Below are 27,776 nucleotides of genomic sequence, written 5' to 3'. Positions count from 1 at the left end.
ACTGGTTTAACTTTATTTACATAAAATTGTTTCATTGGTATGACATTTTGAGAGGAAAAACAATTACAGCAGCAAAGGTATGAACTTCAAAGGAGTTATGCATTTTCATAACCGTTTGCCTACAGTATCACACATTTATCTAGTCACAACTACTATATTTTACACTATTTTGTAAATTAAATTAGAAAAGATGAAAAAACAAGGGTACTTATCTTGATAATGTCAATCAATATAATTGATCAGAACATATTTTTGTATATGACTCGCAGTGTAAATACAGCCTATATTGCACAGTATCTTTGGTTGTAAAACACCATATTTCTCCAACAGTGTAGCCATACCGCGGCATACTACGCCGCGGCATAGTGCAACAATATTATTCTATTGTTTATCATTAAAAGTTACATGTTACATGTTTGTGCTCAGGACAAAGAGTAAGTCACCAGGATGCTCACACACCGTTTAAATCCTTTTCACGAGGGTTTGATAAGAGAGCAAAAGTGTGTGGTCATATTTCTTTCAGCGCAAATCGTCAAATTATACTACGATTGTTTCTTCCCACTTTTCCTCACAATGTCTTGAATGTGATCAGATAGTCAGGATAAACGCCTGCATCGCAAAACACCACGTAGATGAAAGGATCCAGTGGGTTGTCCACTGCACAGTCATGCAGGCCTTCGGCCGGGTTATGGGGGTTGAGAGGTGATGGCTCCAGCATGCCCCCGGACCCTTTGCATGGTTTCCCAACCAGGACTCGAGCATGATAGATGTACTTGATGCCATTGGCATCAGGGTTGGAGTAGGCATCGTATAAAGAATACCACGATTCTTTGGCGAAATAGGTCCCATTACCATATGCAGTGGCTGAGAAAACAGAATCAAGAGGAAACTCATTGATACCATGAAAATATGCCCATGACGTTTGTGTGTGGTTGTGTGTGTGTGTGTGTGTGTGTGTGTGTGTGTGTGTGTGTGTGTCAGAAAGACTTCTTGTGAGCTGGTAATATCAAGTCTCTGAACAGCTTCTACTTGTCAGCGATTAGACTGCTGAACAAGAGCTAAGTTTGACGCAAAGACCGAACTGATTCATGCAGACTTTTATTTACATTCGTACATACCTTTAGTATGACCTTTTATTTATTATGCATTCACATTGGTCATATATGCACTTTATGCTCCTCTCTTTCTCTATCTTTCACTGCAATGATGCCTGCACAACCAAGTTTTTCACCCACCTTACGTAATGTGATGTGACAATAAAGATTGATTCTGATTCTAGAGGAAATTATAGAAAATCTCAAAACTACAGTGCCAACTTTTCAGTTTTTCTAGAGTTCATATTAATGTGCATTTGCACTAAAGTACACCCCTACCTACCATTTCTACCACAGAAGCTCCTGTTGAAGCCGCTGACGTTGATCTTTTGGCAGATGGCTGAGGTTGTGCCGTGGTAGAGGTTCATCTCATTCTTGTTGGTGGGGTACCTCTTATCCAGCCACTGTTTCCTGACTGCGTAACGCTGCCACTGGTCTTCATTCTGGATCCTCTGGATCTGTGGACATCGCCAGAGTGATATTGTTCAATTATACTCGTGTCATAAAGACCATTGTGAATTATTTTAGTTTTTATAACAATAAAGCACATACCAACCACAAACGTAGCTAAAGTAATATAGTTGCAAGCAGTGATAAGGCGGGACCAAGAAAGACAATACGCAATAAGAACAATATGCACAAATAAGAATCATGGGGGCTGAGTGGTCGGTACCCGGATTTGAACACATAACCTTGTGGTCTAAGGGCAAGAGCTCTACTGACTGAGCTACACGGAGACAATCAGTGACTACATTGTAGAGTATGTGTGTGTATGTGTACCGTCCTCATTTTGGGCATGTCATTATCCATTTCTACAGTGTGTTCGAAGTTCATGTTTTCACGTACAAACTTCTCTTCAACCGGGATTTCAGTAATGGTCCATAGATTGTGTGTAGGACGTTTCACGCAAATTGCTCCAAAACCAGGCAGAAAATCAGGTATAGAGCAGACGTAGAATACGCACATCGACAGGCTGGGTGCTGGGCTAAAGAAACTAAAGATCAGAGGTCAAAAGTCAGAACACGAAAGTTGTTTGGCATAAGGAGACACATAAGTGTATCAAAGTGTCATTGCCAACGGTCAAAACGGTTCATGAGATTTGCACGTTCAAAGAGTGCTATAGCGCCACCATTTGGCCAATCGTCATTCGCAATCGCATAGTCACCGTTTGGCATGGCCCTCTACCAGATTACTGCGTATCGCGAAAACCGACCGCACGGTTCAGCCAGAACTGCTATTTTTGGTGGAAGAAGAAGGAGAAGAAAATAAAACAAAAACAATAAGTGACCAAAGTCACTTCGTGACTTCTTGGTCCCTTAATTACCTTGACAACTTGAATGGTTGGCGTGACACCATTTTTTGGATTTTTGGATGTTTTAATGAATTCTGTCTCAACTTTCTTGTACTCTCCTGAGGTTGGATCAACGTCAACTATGTCCATGTCCTTGTTGTCCATTTGGGTCCAGGTCGGTGGAGACTGTATGAGAGCTAAGACAGAGGGACATTTCAGTACAATGAGAACATTCTGTATCAGATACCTATGAAATACTGTATGAAAGACACTACAATTAAAAGCAACATTACATAAATATTAACTAAATATAGATAATTTCTGTATGTTTAAAAAACATAAATAAAACTTAGTAACAATGATAATTAACTGTCAATAATAAATAAACACATTCCTATAAATACAATGTACTGTATGTAGGAAATGCCCTCCTTGCCAACCTGAGAGCACCACAATCGGTTCATTCAGAGAGGACTAAAAGAGTAAAGAACTACCTTTTTAACAAAGCATTTATTTTAGCCACACTGGTTGTACCTCATGCACATTGAGATTTACACTAATGTAAAGTGCATTATGAATCAAATCCACGTTGCACCTTTATCAGAATCAACCTTTATGGTCCTCTTGATCCTGGTGCTGGTTCCTCTGGCGTCGGTGCGCTGCATGCGCTTCAGATCCACGGTGTACGTGTGACCCCAGTGACTGTAGGTGATGCTGGGTCGCCTGTCACACAGAGCACGCTCCAGGTCCAAGCTCACGCTCTGGTCCAGCGCTCCCCAGGACTCGCCCACCGCCGCCTCCCAACACACTATCTCACGTAGCCTCTTCTCCTCCTCCCGCCGGCTCTCCCTCTCCTTGGCCCTGTGGAGGAACTCTCTGATCTGCAGGACGGCGGCTAGAACGTCGTCCCTCTTCCCCGAGACGGTGGCTTTGTCCTTGGCCGGCGACATGAGTACGCTCACCTTACAGGGATGATAATTATGTAATATAGTGGTTGATATTAAGTGAAGACAGTGTGCGGGACCCTTTTCTTCTCATGATTGGCATTTGGTTGCCGGCCCCGACACACCTGTCTTTGTAGGTGTGCACAAGGCCTTTTCGCTACAAAATAGTGATGGTATAAAATACTACTACTTAGGGCTAGTTGTCCGAGTTAGGACCCGCCGCAGTGGTGTCCGATTAGAACTGGTTGTAAGGCCAAATATTCCGTCTCGTGCTGAAGGCTGTGAGGTCTGGCGAGCCACCCCGCATCCGAAACGGTCGAGAAATGACAGTTACTGTGTGGGGGTCCCCGGCGGGTCCCTGCGGGGTCCCCGGAACATCCAGACCCCCAGGAACACGCCCAGGGGGCGGCCCGGTTCCGGCGAGCCACCCCATGTCCGAAATTATTGAGAAATGACAAGAGTTACCGTGTGGGGTTCCCCAGGGGGTCCCTCTACTGTACTGTACTGTACTGTCACACCCCAAATTATCATATATACAGTTAATGTGTGTGTGTGTGTGTGTGTGTGTGTGTGTGTGTGTGTGTGTGTGTGTGTGTGTGTGTGAGGCTGTGCAACAGTGACACTTGGTTGTGAAAACCAACCAAAAGCTATGTTCGTGCTCGGACAGACCCAGCCAGGGACAGATGCAGGGACACACATACAGTAGCTGTCTATAGGAGTGGTTGCAGCACTTAAAAATAAATAATGTAACCAACCTGGCTCTTCTGGCTGAGATCCACGACGGCCTGCTTCTCTGCCTCCAGCAGCAGCGGCAGCTGGCTGGAGGACAGCTCCTCACTGTGGCACTCCTCAGATATCATGTCGTCCATGATCTGTTTGACTTGGGCCAGGCTGGCAGCAGAGCAGCCCATCACCTCTGCCTCCATGGTGGGGAAGGACACGGCTCTGCAGGAGCTGGACAGGCTCAGTGTGTTCTGCTGGGCGGGTGTTGTGGAAGGGTTCGGCGTGGCCGCTGTTGACGTTGTGGGAGGAGGGTGGTGTAACTTTTTGGTCACTGTGGGAAGGTTTAAAAAGCAAATGTGTGTTACAAATGATAGACTAAAAATCACACCCGTGTGAAGTGAGGGGCGCTAATATATTAAAGTCTAACTCATGTTGATTAGGTGATGTAAAACAAACTTAAATTCTCATTATTGTTGATGACGTAAAGATGACGTAAATTTTCCCTTCAATGGCATTTTTAAAACAAACATTGAACTAAAGACAAACATTAAACCTGTATATAGCAGGGGCGCTATTGGCGCAGATCTACAAGCTTGTTGTGACATTTTTGTGTCCTCTGTATATTTTAGTTGTAGTTCCCATTACACCACTAGGTATAACTGTACATTTTCTTCAAATGAAAGGAAACGCCTCGCGATGGGAACAAGAGTAAAGAATAACCCTGCTCTCTTGCTTGGTCTACCTGCCATCCACCTCTACAGCTGTACAGCTGTTATTGGCGAGGAGATTTTGTGGAGAGCCTGGGGTAAAAAGGATGGCCAACTGATTCCAGTTAACAAAGTAAACCCTACCACACTGCCACAATAATAATGTTCTAAAGGGATTGTAAACTAATAAAGGTAATAGAGCTAGCCCAGGTGCTGGACAAATGGCAACGTTTCGATCACTGGGATCTTCTTCAGGAATCTGAAGAAGATCCTGAAGAAGATCCCAGTGATCGAAACGTTGAATCAATAAACCAGTGGAGCTGAGTTTTTTTCTACCAGTATTGCGGACTCTATTTCTTCCTTCTAAAAGGGATTGTCTCATCGTCAATCTTTGATCTGAACTGACCTTTAGGCTTCATGCTTACCAGGTTTCTTGGGAGTCACCTTCTTGAATTTCTTCATGACCTCCTCAAAGTCCTGAATCATCTTTGTTTGGAATATCACAAAGTGAATGGTTTTAAGAGTTGTGGTTTTGGTGCTTTTCATGTGATCTTCAACTGCTGCCATCATTGCGTTTGCAACCTGCAAGGCCCCAAGATTCCCAGCTCCTGTAAAAAATAAAATAAAAGTTTTTTTGTTTATTTTACTCAGAAATACCTTTTATCCATCCTTGCACACAATATGTATGGTGGCACTGTTTAACTTGCCAATAGAGTATTCAATCAATCAATCAATTGTATATGATGCTCATGATTCAATATAACCTGTACACACCTGCATATGATGCTAAATATGATGTATATATCTGCTTTCACAATACACTGATCTGCATAAGTGCATATACACTATTAACCCATTCTGGGCAGGAACCCCTTTTGGTGTTAGCATTATGTTATGCTTTAGCTATTGAAAAATAGCAGATCTACAAGCTCATAGCGCGCGCTACGAGCTTGTAGGTCTATTTTTCGTCCATGCTAAACCCCTTATTTATAAACTACTTTGCCATTTTTTACTATTTTGAAAATCATTTTTGAATAGTTAAAATAGCCAATCAACAAGCTCACAACGTGTCGATGTAGACCGGCTGGTTGAACTATTAAAAAATAATTTTCAAAATAGTAAAACAAGGCAAAGTAGTTTAAGGAGAAGGGGTTTAGCATGGACGCAAATAGAGCACAATATCTCTCCTGCCCAAAACGTCTTTCCATCTTATCTCAGGAGTAGAAGATTTGCTACTTGCGCTGGAGTTAAAAAAATAATATATATATATATATCTTTTATATATATATATATATATATATATATATATACATTTTTCTGCCTTTTATTGATAGGTTGATAGTAGACTGACAGGAAATGGGGAGAGAGATGGGGGGGAAGACAAGCGGTAAAGGCCGTCGGGAGTCGAACCCGCGGCGGGCCGTCAGGCTGGTTCAGCTGCCTAGGTGCCCAGAAGGTTGAGCTAACCACCCGGGGCACAGATTGCAGCTTTAAGAAGAAATCATATAGGATGTACATTTATAGCCTATACCTGTACCAAGTGCTGGAAAGGAGACAGAATGAAGCTTATGGTCTTCACACATCTGTAAGACTTTACGCATGGAGCTGGTGATTTCTGTGTTCTTGGTTTGTCCCACCATGTGAATGATGTGCTTGGTGAGGAGTTTTCCAGGTTTGGTGATGACAACACCATCGCTGGGTTGGGTTCCTATTGGGATCAGAGCAGAAATACTCATGCATTAATGAACTCCTTGATATCATCATTCCTTTAAGATGATTTGCAGTGCATTTGGAGCCTGCAGGTGAAATAATTGTATTTCAAAATGACTTGTCCATATGAAGAATTGATTATGACAATATGACCCCTATCATGGGAGGGGTGTTGAGAGTCTATATTATATAATGACTGAAGGAGGCGCTGTCTCTTGGATTATAAGATATTTAAGATACAGTATGTTGACATACGGTACGTTGTTTGGGCAAAGATGGTGGACAGATGGAATGACGATGACTTTCTTAGAGCCTTGCCGTAACCAGGACTAAAAACAGATATATTTCAGAGAGCATACAAAACACACAGTCGCACATCTTACCTAGAGTATTGCATTCATCAACCACGCTCTGCCCAGCAGCTTTCAGAATTGCTCCCGACACACCTACACAGAAACATAGAATGTTACAAAGTCTTGCATCTTCACAAATCTTAGTTACTAGTTACTTTGCACTAGTTACTTTACTTCTAATGTTGCAGAACATTAGAAGATTGCAGTGGAAATCCCCCTACAATCCTGATGCAACATTATACAGTTGTCAAGATTTTCCACCTCCGTCAGATGAGTGATTATGTGATTTTGAACAGTTGATTTTCCTTGACCTTTTCAAACCAAAACTTAAATCAAATCAACCAAATAATCAAATAATGCACCTGAACTGAGATCGAGGGAGGTGCTGGTGCTGCTGACGATAGCGTCCGTCTTCTCCCGAGTGATGTCATCACTAAACACCTTGACCTTCACTGGCCCCACCATGGCTTCCATGCTGCCTTGTACGTTGAGGTCACCTTCCTCTTCTTCTGACGTAGTGCACTGGCTGCTGGTATCATCTTCCTCATCTGCTGACGTAGTGCACTGGCTGCTGGTGTCATCTTCCTCGTCTGTTGACGTAGTCCACTGGCTGCTGGTGTCACCGCCATCATCATCCTCATCAACCATCGTCTGTCGTGGGTCATGTGGAAAAGTCACATGTCACTACTACTCAGTTTCTAAACCACTTACACCCTGTTACTTGGTAAACTAATACTGGGTTGACTCTGTGCTTGCTTTTTTTTGTCCATCTATCTCTTGGCTGAAAACAGACGACTTACAAGCTCACTGCGGGTCATGTTGCAACACGGTGTGAGCTTGGAGATCCACCCCAGATAATAGGGGTGGAATGGTTCAGGTGGTTAAGTGAAAAGAGATTTGAAAATGATAATCACCATCATGATCATCAATCAAGTCTCGTCAAGACACTATGCCTACACTATACTTCATATCCCTAGCACAAATCTCCCATTTCTTTCAATGTGTTCCTCCTTGATTGCAGGTGACTCAAACTATATAATTATTATTATTATTATTATTATTATAAGTAGTAGTGCTATCATAACAATAATACAGTTACTATTTAGTAAATAATAAAAAATAACGCGCTACGTCGAAATTCCCCTCTGTCAGGTGAAAAGAAGTTCCCCTCTGTCAGGTGAAAAGAAGCAGCTTGGACTCCTCATGCATAGAAGGAGGCATGAGGTCAGTCCGCTGCCCCCCCAGGTTGGCAGAGGAAGTGTAGCGCCCAGGATTACATTAGATAATTGGCACTGGGTGAAAAGAAAACTGGGTTACAAAATCGTGGGATAATTTTTTTTAGAGAGAAAATAATAAAAAATAAACATATCCTATTTTCTGCATTTGTTGTAAGCCCCTTTGGACTGTTTATGTACATTCAGGTACACTCCTGTTCCGGACAGGACGGTGTGTGAACTGAACTCACCCTCTGGTTTGACTTCCACTGGATGAGGCCTTTCAGGAAGTCCTGGAGGATGGCGTCCTGTTGGATGACCACGAAGAGGAGCTTCAGGACGCTGGAGGCAGTGGAGGACAGATGGTCCATGATGCCCTGCAGGACGGCCTCTACACAGTCCAAGCCCGACAGGCCTCCGCCGCCTGCAGTGAACAAGGAAGAGGGAAGAAGGCGGGAAGAATGTCTCTTTTGTTTTGGGAAAGCTTGGTGTTCAATTGATGACATTGGCAAAGTCTGTACCCACTGAAAATTGGATTCATACTTCAAAACCAATGCGCTTCTACACGTTTTAGTTTACCATTTGATTTCCACGTGCAGCTTTTGCTCAAAGAATCAAAGCTCATTTGAATTATATTTAAACTCCATTTGTCACATGCTGGCTTTGAGGGCCACACTGGAAACAAATGTTTCATTACACTTGTTTATTCTGGGTTTAAGTTATGATGTAATTACTTTTACGGAATCATATTATAGTTTGTTATAAATTATATAGCTAAAATCATGCAATCTGAGAATTTCAGATTATCTCCAGGAAAACTATAAAGAAATTATTTTCTTGTGGGAATTATTTTGGTAATTCACTTATTCAAAATGACTATATATTGTGAATGTAAGTTGTTTGGTCTCAACAGAGACCAGTGGAAGCAGCTTGTGTCGCAGATCTCGAGGGCACTCGAATGATGATGAAGTTGTTTGGCATTTTTTTCAAAAACCACACAAATGTCCTTGTGTCCTATTATGAGTGAAGTGAAGTTACACTGCCACCTGCTGGCTACAAGACAGTTATTTTTACAGAAGACATTTAATCAGTAAACAGATCGTGTGTGACAATTAGCCCTTCACTAAGTCCCCCCCCCCCCCCGACCCGTCCTTGTCCAATAGGCACGTTAGCAGCGAGGAGGCAAGCTGTCCCCATAGAGATGCATGTGAAATGACGGGATTTCTCCATAAATAAATAATAATAATTAATAATAATTAATTAATAAGTAATCGATCATTTCAGTAGCAAGAGCATCAACATGTCTTCTACCAGGCCTGCAGTAGGCCATGCACTGGGGAATTTTGCATGACATTATTTAAATAAACTAGAAATCCAAGGAAATGACAGAGGGAGAAATCAACTTTTAACGACCACCCGACAGGAGTTTTCATGTTGCACGGTCATTAGTATTATTGCCATCACCTGGGTGGGTCAGTTGTGTAACTTTCTCGACGTTAAGTCGTGTATATGTTCAACAACACAGCCATGCAAAATAACATTGACAGCTATGAGGTGGCAATACCTTCAAATGCAGGGTGTGGGGTTATTACTCAAATCACCTGATTTAGTGTGGGGTTTACCACTTAAACCCTATATGCGACTAGTTTCATTTGTACGGTTTGGGATTAAGACCAGTTGTCTTCCCACGGGGAATATGGGGAGACAAAGACCCCCATGTGTCCTGGGCTGTGGTATATAATAACAATATACCATGGCCTGAGGAGCGAGTTATTGCTTAAATCAGTGGTTCTCACTCAGACTTTTTCATGTCAAGGACCCCCAAATTGACTCGTTAGCACGTGGACACCCGTTCACGGGATCCATCCAGAAGAGAATATTTGTACGGCTCTAGCAGTGATTTTCAACCATTTTCATTTCAAATACCATAGGTTTAACCTGAATTAGGCTACGGACCCCCATTTAATGCCATTTCTATCTCTGGGACCCCAACGTATATTGTAAAATCAAAGTTGATTTACAAATGTACAAATGTAATAATTATCATTTTAAGGGGCCCCCTGGAACACTGTCAAGGACCCCTAGGGGTCTCCGGACCCCACTTTGGGAACAACTGGCTTAAATAACACTTCCTACCAGTTCCCACAGCAGGGAGGGACAACGTGGCGATGGCTCTCTCTTCGCAGCATTCCAGCACCTTGCGGACGCGTGCAGTGGCGTCCGCTGCGTTGTGTGGTCCCACCATGTGCAGGATGTAGTCACACTGCAAGGCTCCGCCACTCGTCACTCCAACCTGGTCACCTTTCAGTGGCCCTTTAAACATAACCAGAAGGGCAACAAACCAAATCAGATGCCACTATGGTGTATTTTACACAGGAGGAATCAAACCCACTTCATGCCGCCATTAGAAGCATGCCATATATTATACTAGAATACAAGCAGCACAATGAGACATGCAACAGTAAATCATAACCTCTTCATTCATACACAACATAGTACTATGGCTATTAGGGCTGCGAATATCTCGATTATTTCAAACGTATTCCTCAATTATGATTAATGAACAATAATTTCAGAAACGTATAACACAGGAGAATTGTTGTTGTGTTGATTCATTGATAATAAATAATAAAATAAAATGTATCAAACAAAACACCCAACATGAGAAGATTAAGTCAGTTATTGGTTATAAATGGCTTGTAGATCTGACATTTTCACTAGATATTCGCATACTATGAGTGGAACAATGTTGTTAAATATGTGTACTGTAGGCACAGCATTTTGGTAGTGAGTTTTGCATAGGATTGCATACTGCTAGCACCATTCTCATCTGTCTGAGGTTTCTAATTGTACATTTAAAATGAACACTCACGGATATTTTGACATTCTTGTTCAATTGCAGATCCAGCCGCTTTGAAAATGGCTCCAGAGACACCTAAAAATGAAAAAGTGGGGTCTTAATTCATTTCAGTCGTGTCTCACCGTTAGATCCGCAGCTCAAGCTACATGTCATGTCTGTACACAAGAGGTAGCGTACTAGCGCACCAACCTCCTTTGGAATTGATGTCAGCATTGGTGGTATTCACAATGCCTCTGACAGAGTCCTGAGTGATGTCACCTTTTCTCACTTCAACCTGGACACCGTGGATCTTAACTACAGTGGAAGGAAAATAGACCAATACATAAATGATGATGAACGACTTCAGCTGTCTACTGTATGTCTGCTTTTTTTATTTTTATGTGATACAATCAAAGATAATTCAAACCTTGATTTGGAGGTAGACCAGACTTGGCATTTGTTGATGCACCTATTGCCTATTAATTTGTACAGATTGCAGAAAATACATAAAATAGAGAAACGAGGAAAGTAACAAATTCTTTTGTAAATAAATGGTTGTAATAGTAAAAAACTAATACATTTATACTGTAGATGTGATTCTACTGTACCTGACTGACACTCTTTTTTGGTTGTTTGTTTTTGCAAAAAACATCCCTCATTGCGTTATAAATCTTGTCTTCAAAGGCCACGACAGAGATTCTCTTGAGGCTGGAGGACGCCGTCTGTGATGTGTGGTTTTCCACTGCTTTTAGAATAGCCTCGATGCAGTCCTTGGGGCTAATGCTACCCTTTCCTGTGGCAATAAAACAAACAAACACCAAAGAGAAAATACATGATGAATAAATATTAATGCTGTGTCTCTTGAATATTCGTATTCAGCAGTCAATTATGTATAACTGAGTGGGACTATAATATTGCCTAAATATCTAAACCACAGTTTCATAGTTTGATCATAATGTTCACAAATATCTATAATTTGAAGTAGTAACAATTTATTCAAATTGAATGGTTCCATTAGAGATGCAGTGGAGTAAAAGGCAAGCGGCAAGTGGGACATTCCAGTGCAAGTGGTGCAGGGGAGAAGTCCCACAAGCAGATGCAGACGAGCAATACAAGGCTCTTGTAGTGGACGGGGAGATGTATGAGGTGGTGGCTAATGGAGGGGTGGACCTAGCTGTGACCACAAGGGTGAGAAGTGGATGGAAGAAGTTGAGGGAACCCATGCCATTTCTAACATCCAAGGCCCCATCCCTGAAGATGAAAGGGCAAGTGTGGAGTGGAGTGGAGTGGAGGCCATCTCAGGATGTGGTGAGAAGAAGGACACTGCGATGGTACGGACACGTAATAAGGAAGGAAGAGAACGATTGGGTGAAGAAAGTAATGTCGATTAACTTGGAGGGGACAAGACCCAGTGGCCGGCCTAAGAAGACCTGGCAGACGACTGTGCTGGCTGACATGAAAGCACTCGGCATCGACCATGAGGTGGCCATGGACCGTTCCCAGTGTTATATGTACAGTATATGTTTTATATGAATGATGATGTCTTCCCATCAGAGACAGCATTTCAGGGGGGAAAAACTGATGACAGTATATATTACCTGTGCCGATAGTAGGAATAGCAACGGTGGCAGCCATTTTGCTCTCACAAAGCTGAAGGACCTTCTCTATGGAGACGGTGATAGCGATGGCCTGGCTGGGTCCAACCATCTGAGCTATGTGTTTACAACTCAGGCTGCCACTGCTGGTTAGCACCACACCATCAGCTTTCTGGCCACCTGAGAGCAAACACAATGTCATCAGAGATGGAGATTGCGATGGCTATATTTCTATGTATGTAAAATAAAGTGTCATTTTATTATAGTGATAATATTACTAAGCCGAACTTTGAAACAGTTTCTCTACCATGTTTGTTGCATTCGTCCACAACAGATTTCCCTGCTGCTTTCAGGATGGCTCCGGACACACCTGTTCAACACAATGTGAAACAATACATCAACACAGACTTCTACTTTAGAGATGGACAACAAAGAATGTAGAATTCAGTGGTTCCCAAACTTTTTAGCTCAAGACCCAAAAGATAAATTAAACGTTTGCGACCCAAACTAGTGAAAATGGCAGATCTACCATCTCACGTGTTGCTTGTTACATTATTTTGAAAAATCTGAGTTTGTTTTTAATTCACAAAGATTTGTTTAGGAACAAAACATTAAGGGGTATTTATACTTGACCCACAAATGGGTCCTGACTCACTGTTTGGGAACCAGTGACCACAAGAGCAAATGTAAGAACACTTTCAGCCCACATTTGAACAGAGGTCATTAACAATATGATCACCAGTGTTCAGATTGAGATCCTGGTTGGTAGAGTTCACTATGATGTCCACGGCCTCCTGGGTGATGTCTCCTTTCTTCAGAGTCACAGAGACTCCACCTATCACTAGTTTGCACAAGACAACAATCAGATTCCCTCTTTGTTAGTGTACTCAACAGCAGGCCTTCCAATCCAATCCAATCCACTTTATTTATATAGCACATTTCACAACAAGGTTTACAAAGTGCTGTACAGAAAGTTAAAAGCTAAATACACTATAATGCTAAAACAAAAGACACCAACAAACCACACAGTAGAAAAAGGACACATTACAACAAAGCCACAGAAAAACACAGAACTCTCAAACGGAATTAAAAGCCAAGGTGTACAGGTGGGTCTTAAGGCGAGATTTAAAAGTCTCGATGGTGGGGGCCAGTTTCACATGGGAAGGGAGCTCATTCCACAGTTTGGGGGCTATGACAGAAAAGGCTTGGTCACCTCTGGTCTTTAGTTTAAATGTGCCTTTTTTGTGACCTGGAGATTCAACTGGCCAGCAGAACGCAATGACCTTGAGGGAGAGTAAACCTCTATAAGGTCACAGAGATACTGTGGCACAAGACCGTTCAGTGATTTAAAGACAAACAATAAAATCTTGAAATCAACTCTAAAATGGATGGGGAGCCAGTGAAGGGAGGCCAGAACAGGTGTAATATGGTCACACCTACGGGTTCCAGTTAGGAGACACGCAGCAGAATTTTGGACCAGTTGTAGACGTGCCATACAAACCAACATACAGTGCATTGCAGTAGTCTAAACGAGTGGAGATAAAAGCGTGAATGACACGTTCAAAATCGTTGAAAGAAAGCACAGACTTGATTTTGGCAAGCAGCCTCAGGTGATAAAAGCTGGAACTAACCACAGCATTTACCTGTTTGTCCAGTTTGACTGCATTATCCAATTTGACCCCACTAGGCCCAAACACTATTCCGTTTTTCTTTAATTTACACTCAGGAAGTTGAGAGCCATCCAGGCCTGAATGTCATTGAGACAGCTAAGAAGGGGTGTCAGGGCTTCCCTTTTTTAGAGGCATATACCCGTTTCTGGCATATACCCGTTTCTGAATTAGTCTATAGATTTGGGAATCATCTGCGTAGAAATGATAGGCGATACCATGTTTCTTGAAAATTAGTTCCAGAGTGAGAAGATAAAGGGAGAACAGTATTGTCCCCAGGATCATGCCAGGATCATGCCCTGTGGGACTCCGGAAGACAGGGGGGAGGAGGAGGATTCAAAATCTCAAATTTTTACTGAGAAATGTCTATCAGAAAGGTAGCATGAGAACCAATCTAGGGCAGAATCCCTGACACCAACACAGTGCTCTAGTCGAGAAATTAGAGTCTTGTGGCAAAGAGTGTCAAACGCATAGGTTAAATCTAGAAGCAGCAGGATCCATAGTATTAATATATTAATAACTTTATAGAAATTAAATTACCTTTGGTGTTTGGGTCTTTTATAAGTGGTTGCGAATCTTGCGATGGAGACGAAGCACTTTGTGGAGGCAGAATTGCTGATGGTGTTTTGGGGATAATTGTTTGATGGAATCCTTGCGACAGATGGAGTTCACACTGCAAAAGTTTCGCCCGAGCCATCAACAGCAGCTTATTCTTCTCCAGGATCTTGGCCTCGCCTGCTTTGGAGTACATACGCTTCTCCGTTAGTATCGTACCGATTAAACGAGTCACTGCATCTGTGGCTTGTTTGATTGTATCACTTGCAGCTTTGACTTCCAGGCAAGGTGGTGCCTGGCTTTTAGAGGCCAATACAGTCGCTCCCAAAGCCTTGATTTCAGTGTCATCAGAGAACATCTTGAGAGACTGGACAAACTCCAACTCCTGCAGTGATTTCAACGGGACATCTGCTGTCACTGGCTTCTTGTCCTCCAGGTAGGCCTTTATCTTGCTCAGAACATCTGTCACCACACCAGAGAATCCACACACCTCAATCTTCTTCCCTGTCATTTTGATGCTAATATTGTGAACGTCCTGACTGGATTTAAGATCTTCTAAAAACTGGTCCCAGTGCTTACCCCTGACAATCTTAACTTGTTCACCAGTGATTTCAATGTCTTTGTTTTGTATGACTTCGTGCAATTTGTCTTCAGCTTTACGGATGTCGGCACGATCGCCAAGGATTTGAAAGGACTCCTCGCCGGGGATCAATACGGCCGTTATGTTGCTCTGGGCAAAGTGATCCCTTTGGAACTTCTTCAAGTCGAGTGACTTAATGAAGTTTATCAGGTGAGGGGACATGTTCAGGGTTATGGAATCAACACCCTCCAGGGCTTTGTTCAAGATCCCTTCCGCAGCGTTCACAGCGTTCCTCTGTCCCTTAAGGTGAATGGAAAGACTCTCATCATTTTTGGACAGCGCCACGTCGGTTTCCATTTTGCCAGAGGCGAGGTCCCAGATCAGGTCAAGTTTTTCCTTTGTGCCCAAGTGGATTTCTCTTTCTACAGTGTCTCTTCTGATTTGGAGCTCATCGCTGGTCTTCTTCACCATGTTTCTAACCTTCTCCACCACCGCCTTCACCTCTTCTCGCGTGCCCACGACCACCACCTCAGAGGTGCTCGTCTTAAAAGAGACGCTGGATTTAGTCGTGGTGAGCTCAAAGCAACCGTTTTCTATTTCTTGCCAGACCTCAACCTCAGCAGGTAGACGTTCCTCCGCGTATCTATTCAACTGGTCCTGAGCCTCACTCTGAGCTTTCATTTCCCACCCAGGGCCCTGTCGCAGCATGCCCAAAGTGTCCGCCTGCAGGGTCATGCAGAGTTGCATCTGAAGCATCTCCGTGTCCATGCTGATGGAGACGCTGGAATGGACCTTCTCAAGAGCAGATGTGAAGGCCAGTTTTTGGGACTCGTTGCGACTGATGAAGCTGAGGAGTTCTGCGCTGACAGGGACGACCGTGTTCGTCGTGATATTTGTTTGGAGGGACATTTCTCCCGTCAAAGCCCTCTGCAGGCTACAGTAGTATAGCTGAGCTTTGAGCTCCTTGGAAGAAAAGGAGTGCTGCTTCCGCTCTGCCACCTTGTAAGCAACTGCAAAGAATGACAAAAGGTACACAAAATGTATATTTAAACTATGGATCATCATGTGGGCAACAGAATACCTGTTGCCATGTCTGCTTATTATAAGTGACTTTGGGCTTGTTTTTGTGTAAAGTTGCTTGGGCTCGTTTGTAAAGTGCAATTGCTTATTTGGGCTTGTTTCCTAATGTTATTTATATATCAAGGGCCCATATATTATGTATTATAATACATAATAATGTATTATTATAATATCTAATAACATTTTGTGCCAGAAAAATATTCAAAATGTATTGCCTTTTTTTCTTTCTTATTAAGAAAATAGTTCTACAAGCTCACATTGTGGGCTTAATAGGTTAACCCAATTAGACCTGAGGACGATTTTAAAAACACAAATTCAAAACCAGCAAAAATAGCAGATCTACAAGCTCAAAAGGTCGTCTATTTTTGTTTTGTTAATTTATTTGTAAGTACGGTTCTAAAATTGATAAGAAAATGTTGCTGTTGGCTAGAGCGACGCAGTCCCGCCCCCTCGAGAGACCCAGAAAATAAATCCCTGTTCATTTTCCTCAGACTTTTCAGAAAGTATCTATTTAAAGACGTTTACGCTGCGGACAAAGCCAACTCTTGTCGTGACAAATCATGACAACAAACACAATTTTTCGGGCTGAACAAATAATTAGAAAGAAGGAGAAAACGGCAGTGTAAGAGCCATTTGAGCACTTATTGTTTCTAAGTTTCATTGTCAATTTGCCAATCTACATTGCCATGGTTACAGGGAGGGAGGGTATTTAACCCTGGCCCTAATTAGTCTCAGGTGTTGCCAGTGGCAGAGGTAAACCAGTTTTTGACTGTGTTCATGAGGGCTGGTGATCTGTATCCTGTGCGTTTGAAGATTTATGTTATGTTTATTTTGTATGATAAAGTCTAATAAATATAGTTTAATTCCTACTCAACGGACACTTTTGGACATCAGTTATTTTGATCACATCGACCTCAAGTCTAATTTGGTTAACAAAATGTAGGTGAAAACATCAGTAGTCAGTGGTATAGGACTGTGAAATGTAGATGAGCAACGGACACAACAATCTGTCATCGGTCAGGCTCTACTTGATTTCCATGATTCAAGAATTGTACAGCATACAATATCAATAATGGCATAAGGCATTGTCTTTTTATCAGCTTACCATCACAGTCCTGGAATGTTATAATGGCACTCTTGTTTTTGCTGACCCAGCAAATGGACTTGATATCACCACCTGTACTTCTCTTGCTGGAGAAGAAGAGGTTGAGGGCCTCCTTTGACATTGTGCTCATGTCCCCTTGGACCAGGACAGAGTCTGTCAACTCCAAACGATGGGCCCCTATCTCTTTGTCCTGGAACTTCTTTGAGGTACACTTCTTCATGAACTCATTTATATCTGTAGAAATGGAAAGAGCTACTATAATTAAGAATTGGTCAAATCGTCTAAAATCACACCCATGTGAAGTGAGGGTCACTTAACTAATATATTAAAATCTAACTCATGTTGAGTTGACGATTGGGTGACAAAACAAACATTAAATGCTTTTTATTGTTAATGGCATTTAATGTTTGTGTTAGGGTGTTTTTAAAACAAACATTGAACTAAAAACAAACATTAACCCTGTATATAGGATCAATAATGTAAGGAAGAGGCAAACATTGTGAAAATAGCTGATCTACAATCTCAGATCTACAAGGTGTGAACTTGTAGATCGGCTATTTTTTATCCGTGGAACCGAAATAAACTAAACTCCTACATTCCAGTAGGATTGCCAGGCGGATCCCCAGATCAAATATGATTATTTTGCGGGGTCGCAGCCTGAATTTGAGGACCAGTGCAATAAATAAGACACCCTATTTTTATGGAAATATTACATACCAATGTCTTGTTTGAAGGTGACCACAATTCTGTCTCCATCATCAAGTGTCTCCCAGACATGTTCAGCCCCTTGGCTACAGCTCCCAACGTACCCGGAAACATGGGTGCAGATGCAACCGTCATCGAACCCACTCAGGACAAAGTGTCTGCAATCTGTGTTATGAGACCAGAAGTTTGTTGCATGCACAGTGGAAAAGATTGGGAATGAGTGGCTGGCCTGGTCATAATGGACAGACAAGCATGAAATCAAATTAATGCTCAATTAAGCATGGGTGAGACAAAATGAAACGATGACAAATTAATAAACACATCTAATTATCAAATTACACCAAGCGTTTGTACTGTTGGATGCTAAACAAGTAACATCCAGATAGTCATTCTAGTTTGTTGTTGTTATCAAATCAATAATAATAATGAAGCATGGGTGTGAGGGTGAGCACAAGTGATATCATAAAAGAATGATGGGAAATATGCTGCTCAGTTCAAAGATGGCAGAAGGTGATATATGTGGAGGGTAAAAGCTATGTAATGAATGGTCAAAGTTTGATAGTCTGAAAACTTTACCTGCAGCAGGCTGCAGGTTAAACACTGCTGTTTGCTGACTACATGTAAAAGAAAATGTTGCCACAATATTGATGCATTATTATTATTACCAGTAGCATATCTTGTTGGCAATTGCTTCAAAATTATGAAATATTTCATTCACAGGTTAATGCTGAAATAGGGCTAATGCTGACATAGGGCTAATGTGTAGTTTTATTAGACAGTTGGAGGATCCAGGTACATTGTCCATGTTTAGTAAGAGTGAGTTATGCTGCAAACTGCTCAAAATACAACTGTAAGAAGTATTTATTTTGATCACTGATGACAAGAAGACTGTATGAACCTACACCCCCTTCCTCACCCATGGCTTGATAAAACAAAAGAAGGGGCTGTGATTAGAAAATGTATTTATCCGTCTGTCACGGATTAATAAAAGGAAAATATCTTACCTGCTTGGCAGACCTCAAGCTGTAACATAAATCATAATTTTGATTAATGGAACTTATAGGGAAGTAATAAACCATAAATTCATGTGATATCTAGAGTAAAACTGAAGGAACCTTCTCATTAGCAGGTCTGTTCAGGTTCACTTTATCTTGGTCAGGACGAGGAGGAAGAGGTGGTCTTAATTTATTCGCCACTGGGCCTTGTTCTTGGTCGTCAGCCGGCACTTTCACCTGCAGCTCGACCAGTCCATACGGCTCTCTGAAGTCAATGTGGTGCTTTCTTTTTGACATCACTTTATCGAAGGCTAAGGAAGAAAGAGGAAGTTAGCCATTTTTATATATGGATCTGACCTCGTGACCATCACCCTTAGATCTCCATAATGTTTGTCAGTGGAGATCCCTTGATGTCATCAATATTAAGCCCATATATGCGAATGTCAATGTATGACCATTATTGTGACAGTCTCATGATAAGCAGTGTGGTTGCCGCGACACAACTGAGACTTGTAAATGAACCAAGTTGGTACAACATCTCCATATGTGGAGCTGACTATCATCACCTGGATCTCCATATAATTATGAAGATCACGACACTCGGACACTGACCTCAACACCCTGGATAGCAATAAAGGTTTGACATACTAGATCTGCATATAATATGGAGCTGGCCAGCAACTCTACATCTGACCTTGCTGACATCAGATTAATAGTTTAACTCCTGCTTCTCAACTGTGACTCAATTATGATGAATTCCTGTTCTGTTTTTTTACTATATAGAAGTGTATTTGTATGTCTCTTTGAATTGAACAATTTCCAGCGGCAGGGAGACGTCCCTGACCGCGGGCCCCACCATCCGGAGATGTTCTGGGATGAAAGGGGCGAAACATCAAGGAAGGATGGCTCCCAGTTGATGACCCTGACAGCTGGTACTCTCAACGCTCAGACCATCCATCCACCGAGGATTACCAAAGAGGAGCAATTAATTGCAACACCTGTAAGTAGCTCTAGCAGATTCTGCTTGTAGCAAAGCATCTTCAATGTTTACTTCATCAACAAGGTGGACCCTCTTGTAAACAAGTGTAATGCTTAATTGGGTTGTGCACTCACAGTTAACAGTCTTTGTATTGAGTTTGTGATTGAAATGTACTAAGAAAATGTTGTAGAATCGTCCCCAAGTCGAATTTAGAAGATCCAAACACTGATCAGAAGCCAGAAGGTTACATACAGACAAACCAGAATGACCAGATACAACTGCTGCGCGTGCACACGCATGCACACCACATGCACACGCACACACTTTGAAATTCTCTAGAAAAGTAAAACATAGGCTATCTCAGAATGGTACAGTACTCAAGTAAATGTACTTAGTTACTTTGCACCACTGTAGTTGGCCTAATATCATTAGCTACTAATCCTCAACGTGGGTGAATTCATGATTCACCCAATCATCAATGTTGTGTATGTCTTTTAAATGACTGATGAATTGAAAATGTTGGACTCAAATTTTGAAAAACTAAGGTAAAGTACCCTTACCTGCCTCGTCGGCATAGACCAGAAATGCCCTGTGTTTGTCGTTCGGATCGGCATGTATTTTTAATACCTCGCCACCAGATCGCCTTTTGTTTCTGAAGTAGAGTTCTAGTTTGGGTCTGATGTTGTCCAGTTCGTCAGGCAAGCCCTCCAATAGAAGAGTGTTGTGCAGCCTGAACATCGTGGAGAGACTGACGGTTCTTATTAACAGTACACGGTACACCGCAAGTGTCAGTCTGTAAACAGGACTGGACCTGTCGTGTCTGTCTGACCGTGTGCTCACTGCTCAGTATAGTCACCAAACTCACCAGTTCCTCACTCATCTGCGAAGACCGCTCTGGAAAAACACCTACGCCTTCACTTTACTTTCACTTTTGATTTTCAGCTTCCAGCCTTCCTTTAACTTTATTTGAATGCTATTCGTGCTGATTTTGTTTGGGAAAACACAGGTAAGATTTACACTTAAGTTATAATAGCAAGTTGTTAATGTTAAAATAAAATAAAATATCTGGGGTAATTTAATAAATAATAGCCTATAAATATAAGGCTATAGGCTAAAGTTTCGTTTTCGTAGAAACACGTACCCTCAAGCCTGAAGCCATGGCAGATCTCAACAACGTTATGCTGAACGGCACGGTAAGACTTGAGTATTTATGTTTAATTATTTAAAATAACTTTAGTGCAAATCTAATGCAGCAATAATTGTATTAACATTTGCTTTCCAGATGGACAATGGTATTGAAGAAGACGAACTAGCTAAAGCCAAGAAAGTGCTGGAGTCGTGGAAGGTATCCCACTATCCCTTTATATTCTCTTTGGACTTGATATCGTAACTGCGGTCCGTATTATAATATCATTTTTTAAAAATTTGTTTATTTCCCAGGTCAAAGTTGAAAAGGCAGATGATACCAAAGGCAAACTGATTCTAGAGAAACTGGAGATGGACGACACCAAGTCTGAAGCCAAAAAAGAAATGAACATTCTTTTGGAAAAGATAAAGAAAAGTGAAACACAATTCACTGAATCTATGGATGGCTTAAAGGTATCACTACTTTTCAAATTAACATACAGGCCTATAATCACAATGATTGGTGATACTGATGCAAATATATAGGTAGGCCTATACATTTAATTATTATCCAGCAGGGGGAAATCAGTAAATATAAAAGGCTATATTAATATTTATGTATTTCTGCTGAATATTTATTATTTTGTGTGAATCTATTGGATAGTTTTGCAAGAGAACCAAAGTAGTTGTATATCTGAAACAAAACAAAAACGTTATACAATTCTACACAAATGTAGACTTACATTCTATGATTGCAAGTGAATATTCTATTGTTTTACAATAATGCATGTACATAAATCATTTCATGTTTAATTTTGCATAGGATGAAATCCTCAAACTTGAGAGAGGTAACCAGAATCTGATATACAAACTGAAGAAATGCCATGCTGAACTTGAATCTAAAAGGGCTGAGGCCATTAAACTTCAACAGAGATTCAAGGTAAACATATACGTAAATGCATGTGTACTTTTAACCCAATAAACCTATTCTATTCCTAGGCCTATTTTGTGTGTGTGTGTGTGTGTGTGTGTGTGTGTGTGTGTGTGTGTGTGTGTGTGTGTGTGTGTGTGTGTGTGTGTGTGTGTGTGTGTGTGTGTGTGAATCTGAAATGGTATGGGACCCTGTTCCCCCCACACCAAAAAAATAAATCTCCTTGATTCTCACAGTCCAATGTTGGCAGCCCTGGTATGGACCACTGGTGGACCGTGAGGACCTTTGAGTATATGATCAGAGTAAAAGAAAACAAATTTGGCTGATTTCAGAACCCCATTGTGTCTTCATTGCTGTACAGATCTGTGCCCAAATCCCAAAGACTAAGGTGAAGTTTGTCAAGAAGATGGAGGCGGAGGAGCAGGAGGAAGGAGCTGATCAAATCAACGGCGTGTTCACCATCACACAGCGACCCACTGTGGTGCTTGTGGGGGGGCAGGCTCTCATCACGTTTGAAGAAGAGAAAGGTGCATGTGCTTTGCATACATTAGTTGGATGATCTGATACAGTGTTATTATTAAATAAAGTGAGAAAATTAGTTAAATTCAAATTGAAAATGGGGAAAGAATATACATTTGGACCAGTGGCGTCAACTCCGTGGGTGCTCAGGAGCAGAAGCACCCACTGGCAAAATAATAAGCCAATAATAAGTTGCGGGGCGGTTGGGCACCTTAAAATATATAGGCTACTCTAAGGTGGGCACCCACTGTCGTTATAGGAACCTTCCGCCACTGATTTGGACACTAAGTAAACAGAGCTATGTCACATTGCATCGTTATACATGTTACAAAGTTAGTTCAATGTTTCAAAGAGACAACATGCAGACACATGATTAAAGGTGTAACTGTTGAATCATGGGTCAATCAAAAATGTATATATTTCCCTGTATTCCATGGATCATGACGCAACTCCTCATATATGACCCAACCATTTTGTTCCAACTAGATTTTCCACCATTTTGTGTTGCCTTCAAAACTCACTTTTTGCTACAACTCCTACAACTTTTTTGTTCAAACTTTACACAAATCTGTACACATTATCTCCAATGTCATGTGATCAAGATATTTCAGTCAGATTTCTCATAATCATTCCAATTGTCATTAACTGCCCCCTCCAATATTTGCGGGTCATAACATAGCCAAGAGTAAACTACAAGGTGTAATTTCGTTGAAATGACCCCACCCAAACATGTTTGAATGTGCTGTGAACACAGTAGAAAAGAGATCATCAGAATTCCAGTCTACAGTGTTTCCTGTTCTTACATTGCTGTTGTTAACATAGTGGATAATTACCAATGAACTAGGAAGTGTTCACAGTCAAAAGTACTCCAATCTCACAAACTTATTTTATGGCTTGATACGACTTTATGAACTATAGATACATTATGACCTTTGTGTTTGTTTGCATGTTTCCAGCAATCAAAACATGTTTCATGCTAGGTTCTGTAGTTTTTAATGTTAGTTATATAATATTCTGACGGCTGTCTATCTTGTGATTAGAATTCAATGTTTTTATATATTTTTTTAATTCCTAGTGACGTCTCAGATTCTGAAGATGGCCAAGTGCTCTGTTTCTTGTGAGAAAACAAAGCTGGATGTGAAACCAAAAAGTCTCACCCTGGAGCCCTCTGTAAAGTTTGAGGCAAGTTATAATTCAGGGAGCACATAACATGTGGTGCACGTTTAATGTGAATTCATGGTTTGGATGAAAAGAAAGCTAAAAATGATTCTTGAACAATGTGTGTCATTGCGTATGCGCAACACTTGCAGGTTCACATTGACGTTTCCAAGAAGCAACTGAAGTTCTCCAACGCCCCGCCCTCCATGCTGGAGGAGCGAATGAGGGACCGGCTGGAAATGAGCTTCTCCAGACCCAGCAGAGGTGGAGGCGAAGTGGAGAGAGTTGACTATGACAAACATAGTGGCTCTGGTCAAGTCACCTTCCTGCAATCTGGAGGTACAACAAAGCCTTCCAACATCGCACATCGAAAATAGCAGAACCACAAGCTCATGGGCATGGGGCTTGCGCTACACACCTTGAGCATGCATGTCTGCTATTTTTGACATGCAACATTGTCGTGTGACAGAGCATACATTGGACTTAAGTGTTGTGTGTGTGAGTCTGTCAGATTGTGTTATTGTTCACACCTTTTTATTGTGCTGGATTATATATTTTATAATAAAAAACAACAAAATTCATACTAGGTTTAATTTATACTTAGTCACACCACAAAGTGTCTTTTGACAAAATGTTTTTCATCTGGGAATATGTAAGTGTCGTCGAGTGACATGCTCATGTGACACAGTGTACTGTAAATGGTCCTATAGATTTCACTGAGAAAGCTCTTATGTTGTTTCCCCTATAGTGGCTGAGAACCTGGCCCTGCGAGGGAAGTATTGCGTCAACCTGGACTCTGAAGTCAACGTGAAGGTTGGACCGGTTTATAGCTATCGGCTACGGAAGTTTCAGGTAAGATAGTAAAAAGTGTGGTTCAATAACTTGGTTCATCTACCATTCGCTTGCCCTCCACTGTTCTAGAATAGCCGAATCCGCAGAGTGGTGCCCTGTAGGCTGTAGGCAATCAATCCTGCGTTGTCTAATGTGACACCGCAGTCCGCAGCTATGATCCACAGGGCACTCCTCTGTGGATTTGTCTACTAGTGAACCTGCTCTGATGATGAGCCTTCAAGCATTTGTACTTTTGTATCATGAGCCAGTGTTAGAGTAGAGTAGAATGCATTAGAAAATGTATTGTATACAGTGGAGATATAGCCTGACACTCATTTCGTTTCACTTCATTATTCCGATTTATTTTTATTTTTTAATGGGCGTGGCTAACGAGGGCTGGACTGAGCTAGGATAGTGGAGATACTGTATGCCTTTGACCTCATTGTGATCAATTTAAAAGCAGACAAGAATACACAGACTCCACAAGACATATTCCAGGTCATATATGCTGACTGTGTAGGCTATATATGCTGTACAAAATGAGGTCAAATAAAAGTGGACTAGCAGGTTTATTCTCACCAAGCCACTGTAAAGTGAAAATGAAAGTGACTGAGACATCTCACAGCATAGTTCCGATGTAATATTTTCCTCCTCCACCTTCACCTTAGAGATGGTAAATGATGCATTTATATAGCACCTTTATCCAAGGTGCTTTACAGAGATTGTGCATTATATTCACCCATTCACACACACATGCCGGAGGAAACTATGCAAGGCGGGAGCAATTAGGAGTTCAGTGTCTTGCTCAAGGACACTTCGACACTAACTCTGGGTTGGAACTGGGAACCTTGCGGTTCCCATCCGGTCACTCTACCCCTGAGCCACCGCCGCCACCGAGATGTGGCAGTATAGTACATCATATTATGCATTCAAGCCTTTTGGAGAAGAATGACACTAATTCAAGGCTCAGACACAAAGAGCCATATGGTACATGAAGGAATAGTTAAAGTTACGGTAGGCAGACCACCTCCGACTACTGCACATGTGCTAATTATATTGTATTTATTAACATACTGATTGTACTGTACCTGTTTGAAATGAAATGAAATGTGTCATAATCTACATGTTCAGTAGATGGCAGTGTTGCCTTTGAGGAGATATCCAAACTCAACTCATCCTAATGCTTTACCACTTGTTGCATGCAGCAGTGGTTCTCAAAGGGTTAGGACCCCCAGGGGTCTTTGGGGAGGTTCCAGGGGGTCCCCAGCTAAATTAGTTAACACAATCATTTTAACCACTTTATCCATATTTAATAGCTTGGCCGATACAAGCTAATTTCATAAATCCTCTCTTCTGTGGGTCCCTGACATATCAGTGTCTATCGTTGTATTACACAATATGCTTAGACATATTCAAGGAATACATGACAATTAGCTGCAAAGACTATTTTTTTTTAGATTATAAAATGATCCAACGCAAAATGGGAACAATAGCAAATCAGAGATAATCCAATGCATCATTGAACCTTCCTTTCCATAAACACCTGTTGTCGTGTTTGATCTCAGACGTTCTGCGGCATACCAAAGCGTACCATCCTCCTGGACGACATCCAGGACCTGGGCGATGATGAGGACCTACAGGACCACCTGGAGATCCACTTCCAGAAGCCCAGCAACTACGGTGGAGAGGTGGAGTGCATCAAGTACGTCTCCGCTGGCAAGACCCTCCATGCCTTCTTCACCGAGGACAAGACTGAAATGGAGGCCTAGTTTACGTCTTTTTCATGTTGTTTCATGTGGCTGCTAATTACAATAATGCAAGCATACACTCAAGTCAATAATTTAATAACAATAATGCAACCTAAATATAATTAGGTTAATAATATAATATAATTAATAACTGGTGAAAAAAGTGTTATGCACATCACACAATGAAAAAGTAACATAGGACTTTTGAAATAGTGGGCTCAAATGTCATACGTGAATGAATGAATGCACTTATTACGTATGTGACAGAAGAAAAACATGAAGTGTGGAACTAGTAAAGGATTGATTGAATACTGTTAAGATTGTTAACAGTACTATGCTAAAAGGACAATGTTTCCATTGTGCGGTCCACTTTTTGTGTACTCCCACTTGACACCACAGTTTAATGTTTTGTTGATGTGCTTACAATACATTCATGTCTGGAACAGTACTGGGGTACGGGTATGTAATCAGCATTCTGCCTTAGAATGTGAACGTTTGTAGGTATATTTTACTCATGTGATTTATACTACCCAAATAAAACATATAGAATAGTATTAATTGTGTACTTGTGGTTTTCAAGCCTGTTCATATCAAGGTCCATTATTTATTTGGCGTTTAACCACCATTTGACGAGATTTAGCCTCTCAGACCCAAAACTAGAATATGTTGTGTCTTGGATAACATTTTGTCCACAATTCCATGTTGGTAGCATAGGAGAGATAACGTGAAGACATAAGGCAAACGATCAACATTCTCTAATTGTTTAGACTTAAATAAATTAAGTAATGCAGATGTTCAACAATAATTTAACTGTTGAGTGACATGCTCATGTGACACAATTTAACTACATATAGGAAACTCAATTGAGTATCCTACTGAGTAGCCACCCGATCATCAAATTATTGGTTCAGGAATGTAACAAAATATTCATGAATTCAAGGCTTCATGATGAGGCGTGTAGCCTAATTCAGTGGTTCTCAAAGTGGGGTCCGGGGACCCCCAGGAGTCCTTGAGGAAGTTCCAGGGGGTCCCCAGCTAAATGATAGTTTGGAACCAAATTGGGCCTGTAACTCTGAGTGTGCTAATGGACCATAACGGGTCCATTTGGTTCCATTTGTACACACACGCGGAATTGCGGACCCCCTTGAAAACGAGATCGTTCATCTCAAGGGATTGTTCCTAATAAAGACATTTTAGACAAATTAACACTGATTTTACAATATAAATTGGGGTCTCAGAGATAGAAATGCCATTAAAAGTGGGTACGTAGCCTAATTCATGTCAAACTGGGGGTCCTTGAAATTCCCTGGTCCCTGGCATATGTTTTC

The 27,776-nt window shown here is 41.5% G+C and overlaps 2 protein-coding genes across 2 annotated transcripts; one reads left to right on the top strand and one right to left on the bottom strand.

Annotated features, from left to right (window-relative positions):
* On the bottom strand, positions 1 to 21,006 carry parp14rs3 (poly(ADP-ribose) polymerase family member 14-related sequence 3). Its single transcript, XM_080785074.1, has 24 exons — positions 20,697 to 21,006; positions 19,278 to 19,468; positions 19,167 to 19,185; positions 18,175 to 18,327; positions 17,458 to 17,691; positions 14,678 to 16,282; positions 13,210 to 13,311; positions 12,778 to 12,840; positions 12,474 to 12,650; positions 11,484 to 11,668; positions 11,303 to 11,351; positions 11,086 to 11,190; positions 10,909 to 10,971; positions 10,173 to 10,349; positions 8,288 to 8,460; positions 7,185 to 7,473; positions 6,853 to 6,915; positions 6,291 to 6,467; positions 5,185 to 5,367; positions 4,085 to 4,383; positions 2,981 to 3,347; positions 2,419 to 2,582; positions 1,378 to 1,552; positions 1 to 864 (listed from the first exon to the last, which is right to left on the bottom strand). Exons 1-24 carry the CDS (start codon positions 20,872 to 20,874, stop codon positions 569 to 571), a joined length of 5,487 nt encoding a protein of 1,828 aa, XP_080641200.1. The 5' UTR covers positions 20,875 to 21,006; the 3' UTR covers positions 1 to 568.
* nmi (N-myc (and STAT) interactor) lies at positions 21,007 to 27,002 on the top strand. The gene is made up of 10 exons (XM_080785075.1): positions 21,007 to 21,142; positions 21,268 to 21,329; positions 21,419 to 21,481; positions 21,577 to 21,735; positions 22,085 to 22,201; positions 22,554 to 22,719; positions 23,787 to 23,893; positions 24,022 to 24,208; positions 24,618 to 24,721; positions 26,266 to 27,002. Exons 2-10 carry the CDS (start codon positions 21,294 to 21,296, stop codon positions 26,467 to 26,469), a joined length of 1,143 nt encoding a protein of 380 aa, XP_080641201.1. The 5' UTR covers positions 21,007 to 21,142; positions 21,268 to 21,293; the 3' UTR covers positions 26,470 to 27,002.
* Positions 27,003 to 27,776: the final 774 nt, after the last annotated feature.

Source organism: Protomyctophum bolini (genome assembly GCF_963924005.1).
Source record: "Protomyctophum bolini genome assembly, chromosome: 16".
NCBI classification, from domain to species: Eukaryota; Metazoa; Chordata; class Actinopteri; order Myctophiformes; family Myctophidae; genus Protomyctophum; species Protomyctophum bolini.
The sequence above is the reverse complement of the archived record's forward strand: the minus strand, read 5'-3'. Positions and strand labels throughout refer to the sequence as shown.

Excerpts from the sequence above, each read along its gene's own strand:
- parp14rs3 (XM_080785074.1), bottom strand. The coding sequence starts at position 20,874 with ATGTTCAGGCTGCACAACACTCTTCTATTGGAGGGCTTGCCTGACGAA. Across the intron at positions 19,469-20,696 it reads GGTCTATGCCGACGAGGCAG|CCTTCGATAAAGTGATGTCA; the intron begins GTAAGGGTACTT and ends TTTCTTCCTTAG. Across the intron at positions 4,384-5,184 it reads GGTGACTCCCAAGAAACCTG|TGACCAAAAAGTTACACCAC; the intron begins GTAAGCATGAAG and ends ACCTTCCCACAG.
- nmi (XM_080785075.1), top strand. The coding sequence starts at position 21,294 with ATGGCAGATCTCAACAACGTTATGCTGAACGGCACG. Across the intron at positions 21,330-21,418 it reads ACGTTATGCTGAACGGCACG|ATGGACAATGGTATTGAAGA; the intron begins GTAAGACTTGAG and ends TTTGCTTTCCAG. Across the intron at positions 24,209-24,617 it reads CACCTTCCTGCAATCTGGAG|TGGCTGAGAACCTGGCCCTG; the intron begins GTACAACAAAGC and ends TTTCCCCTATAG.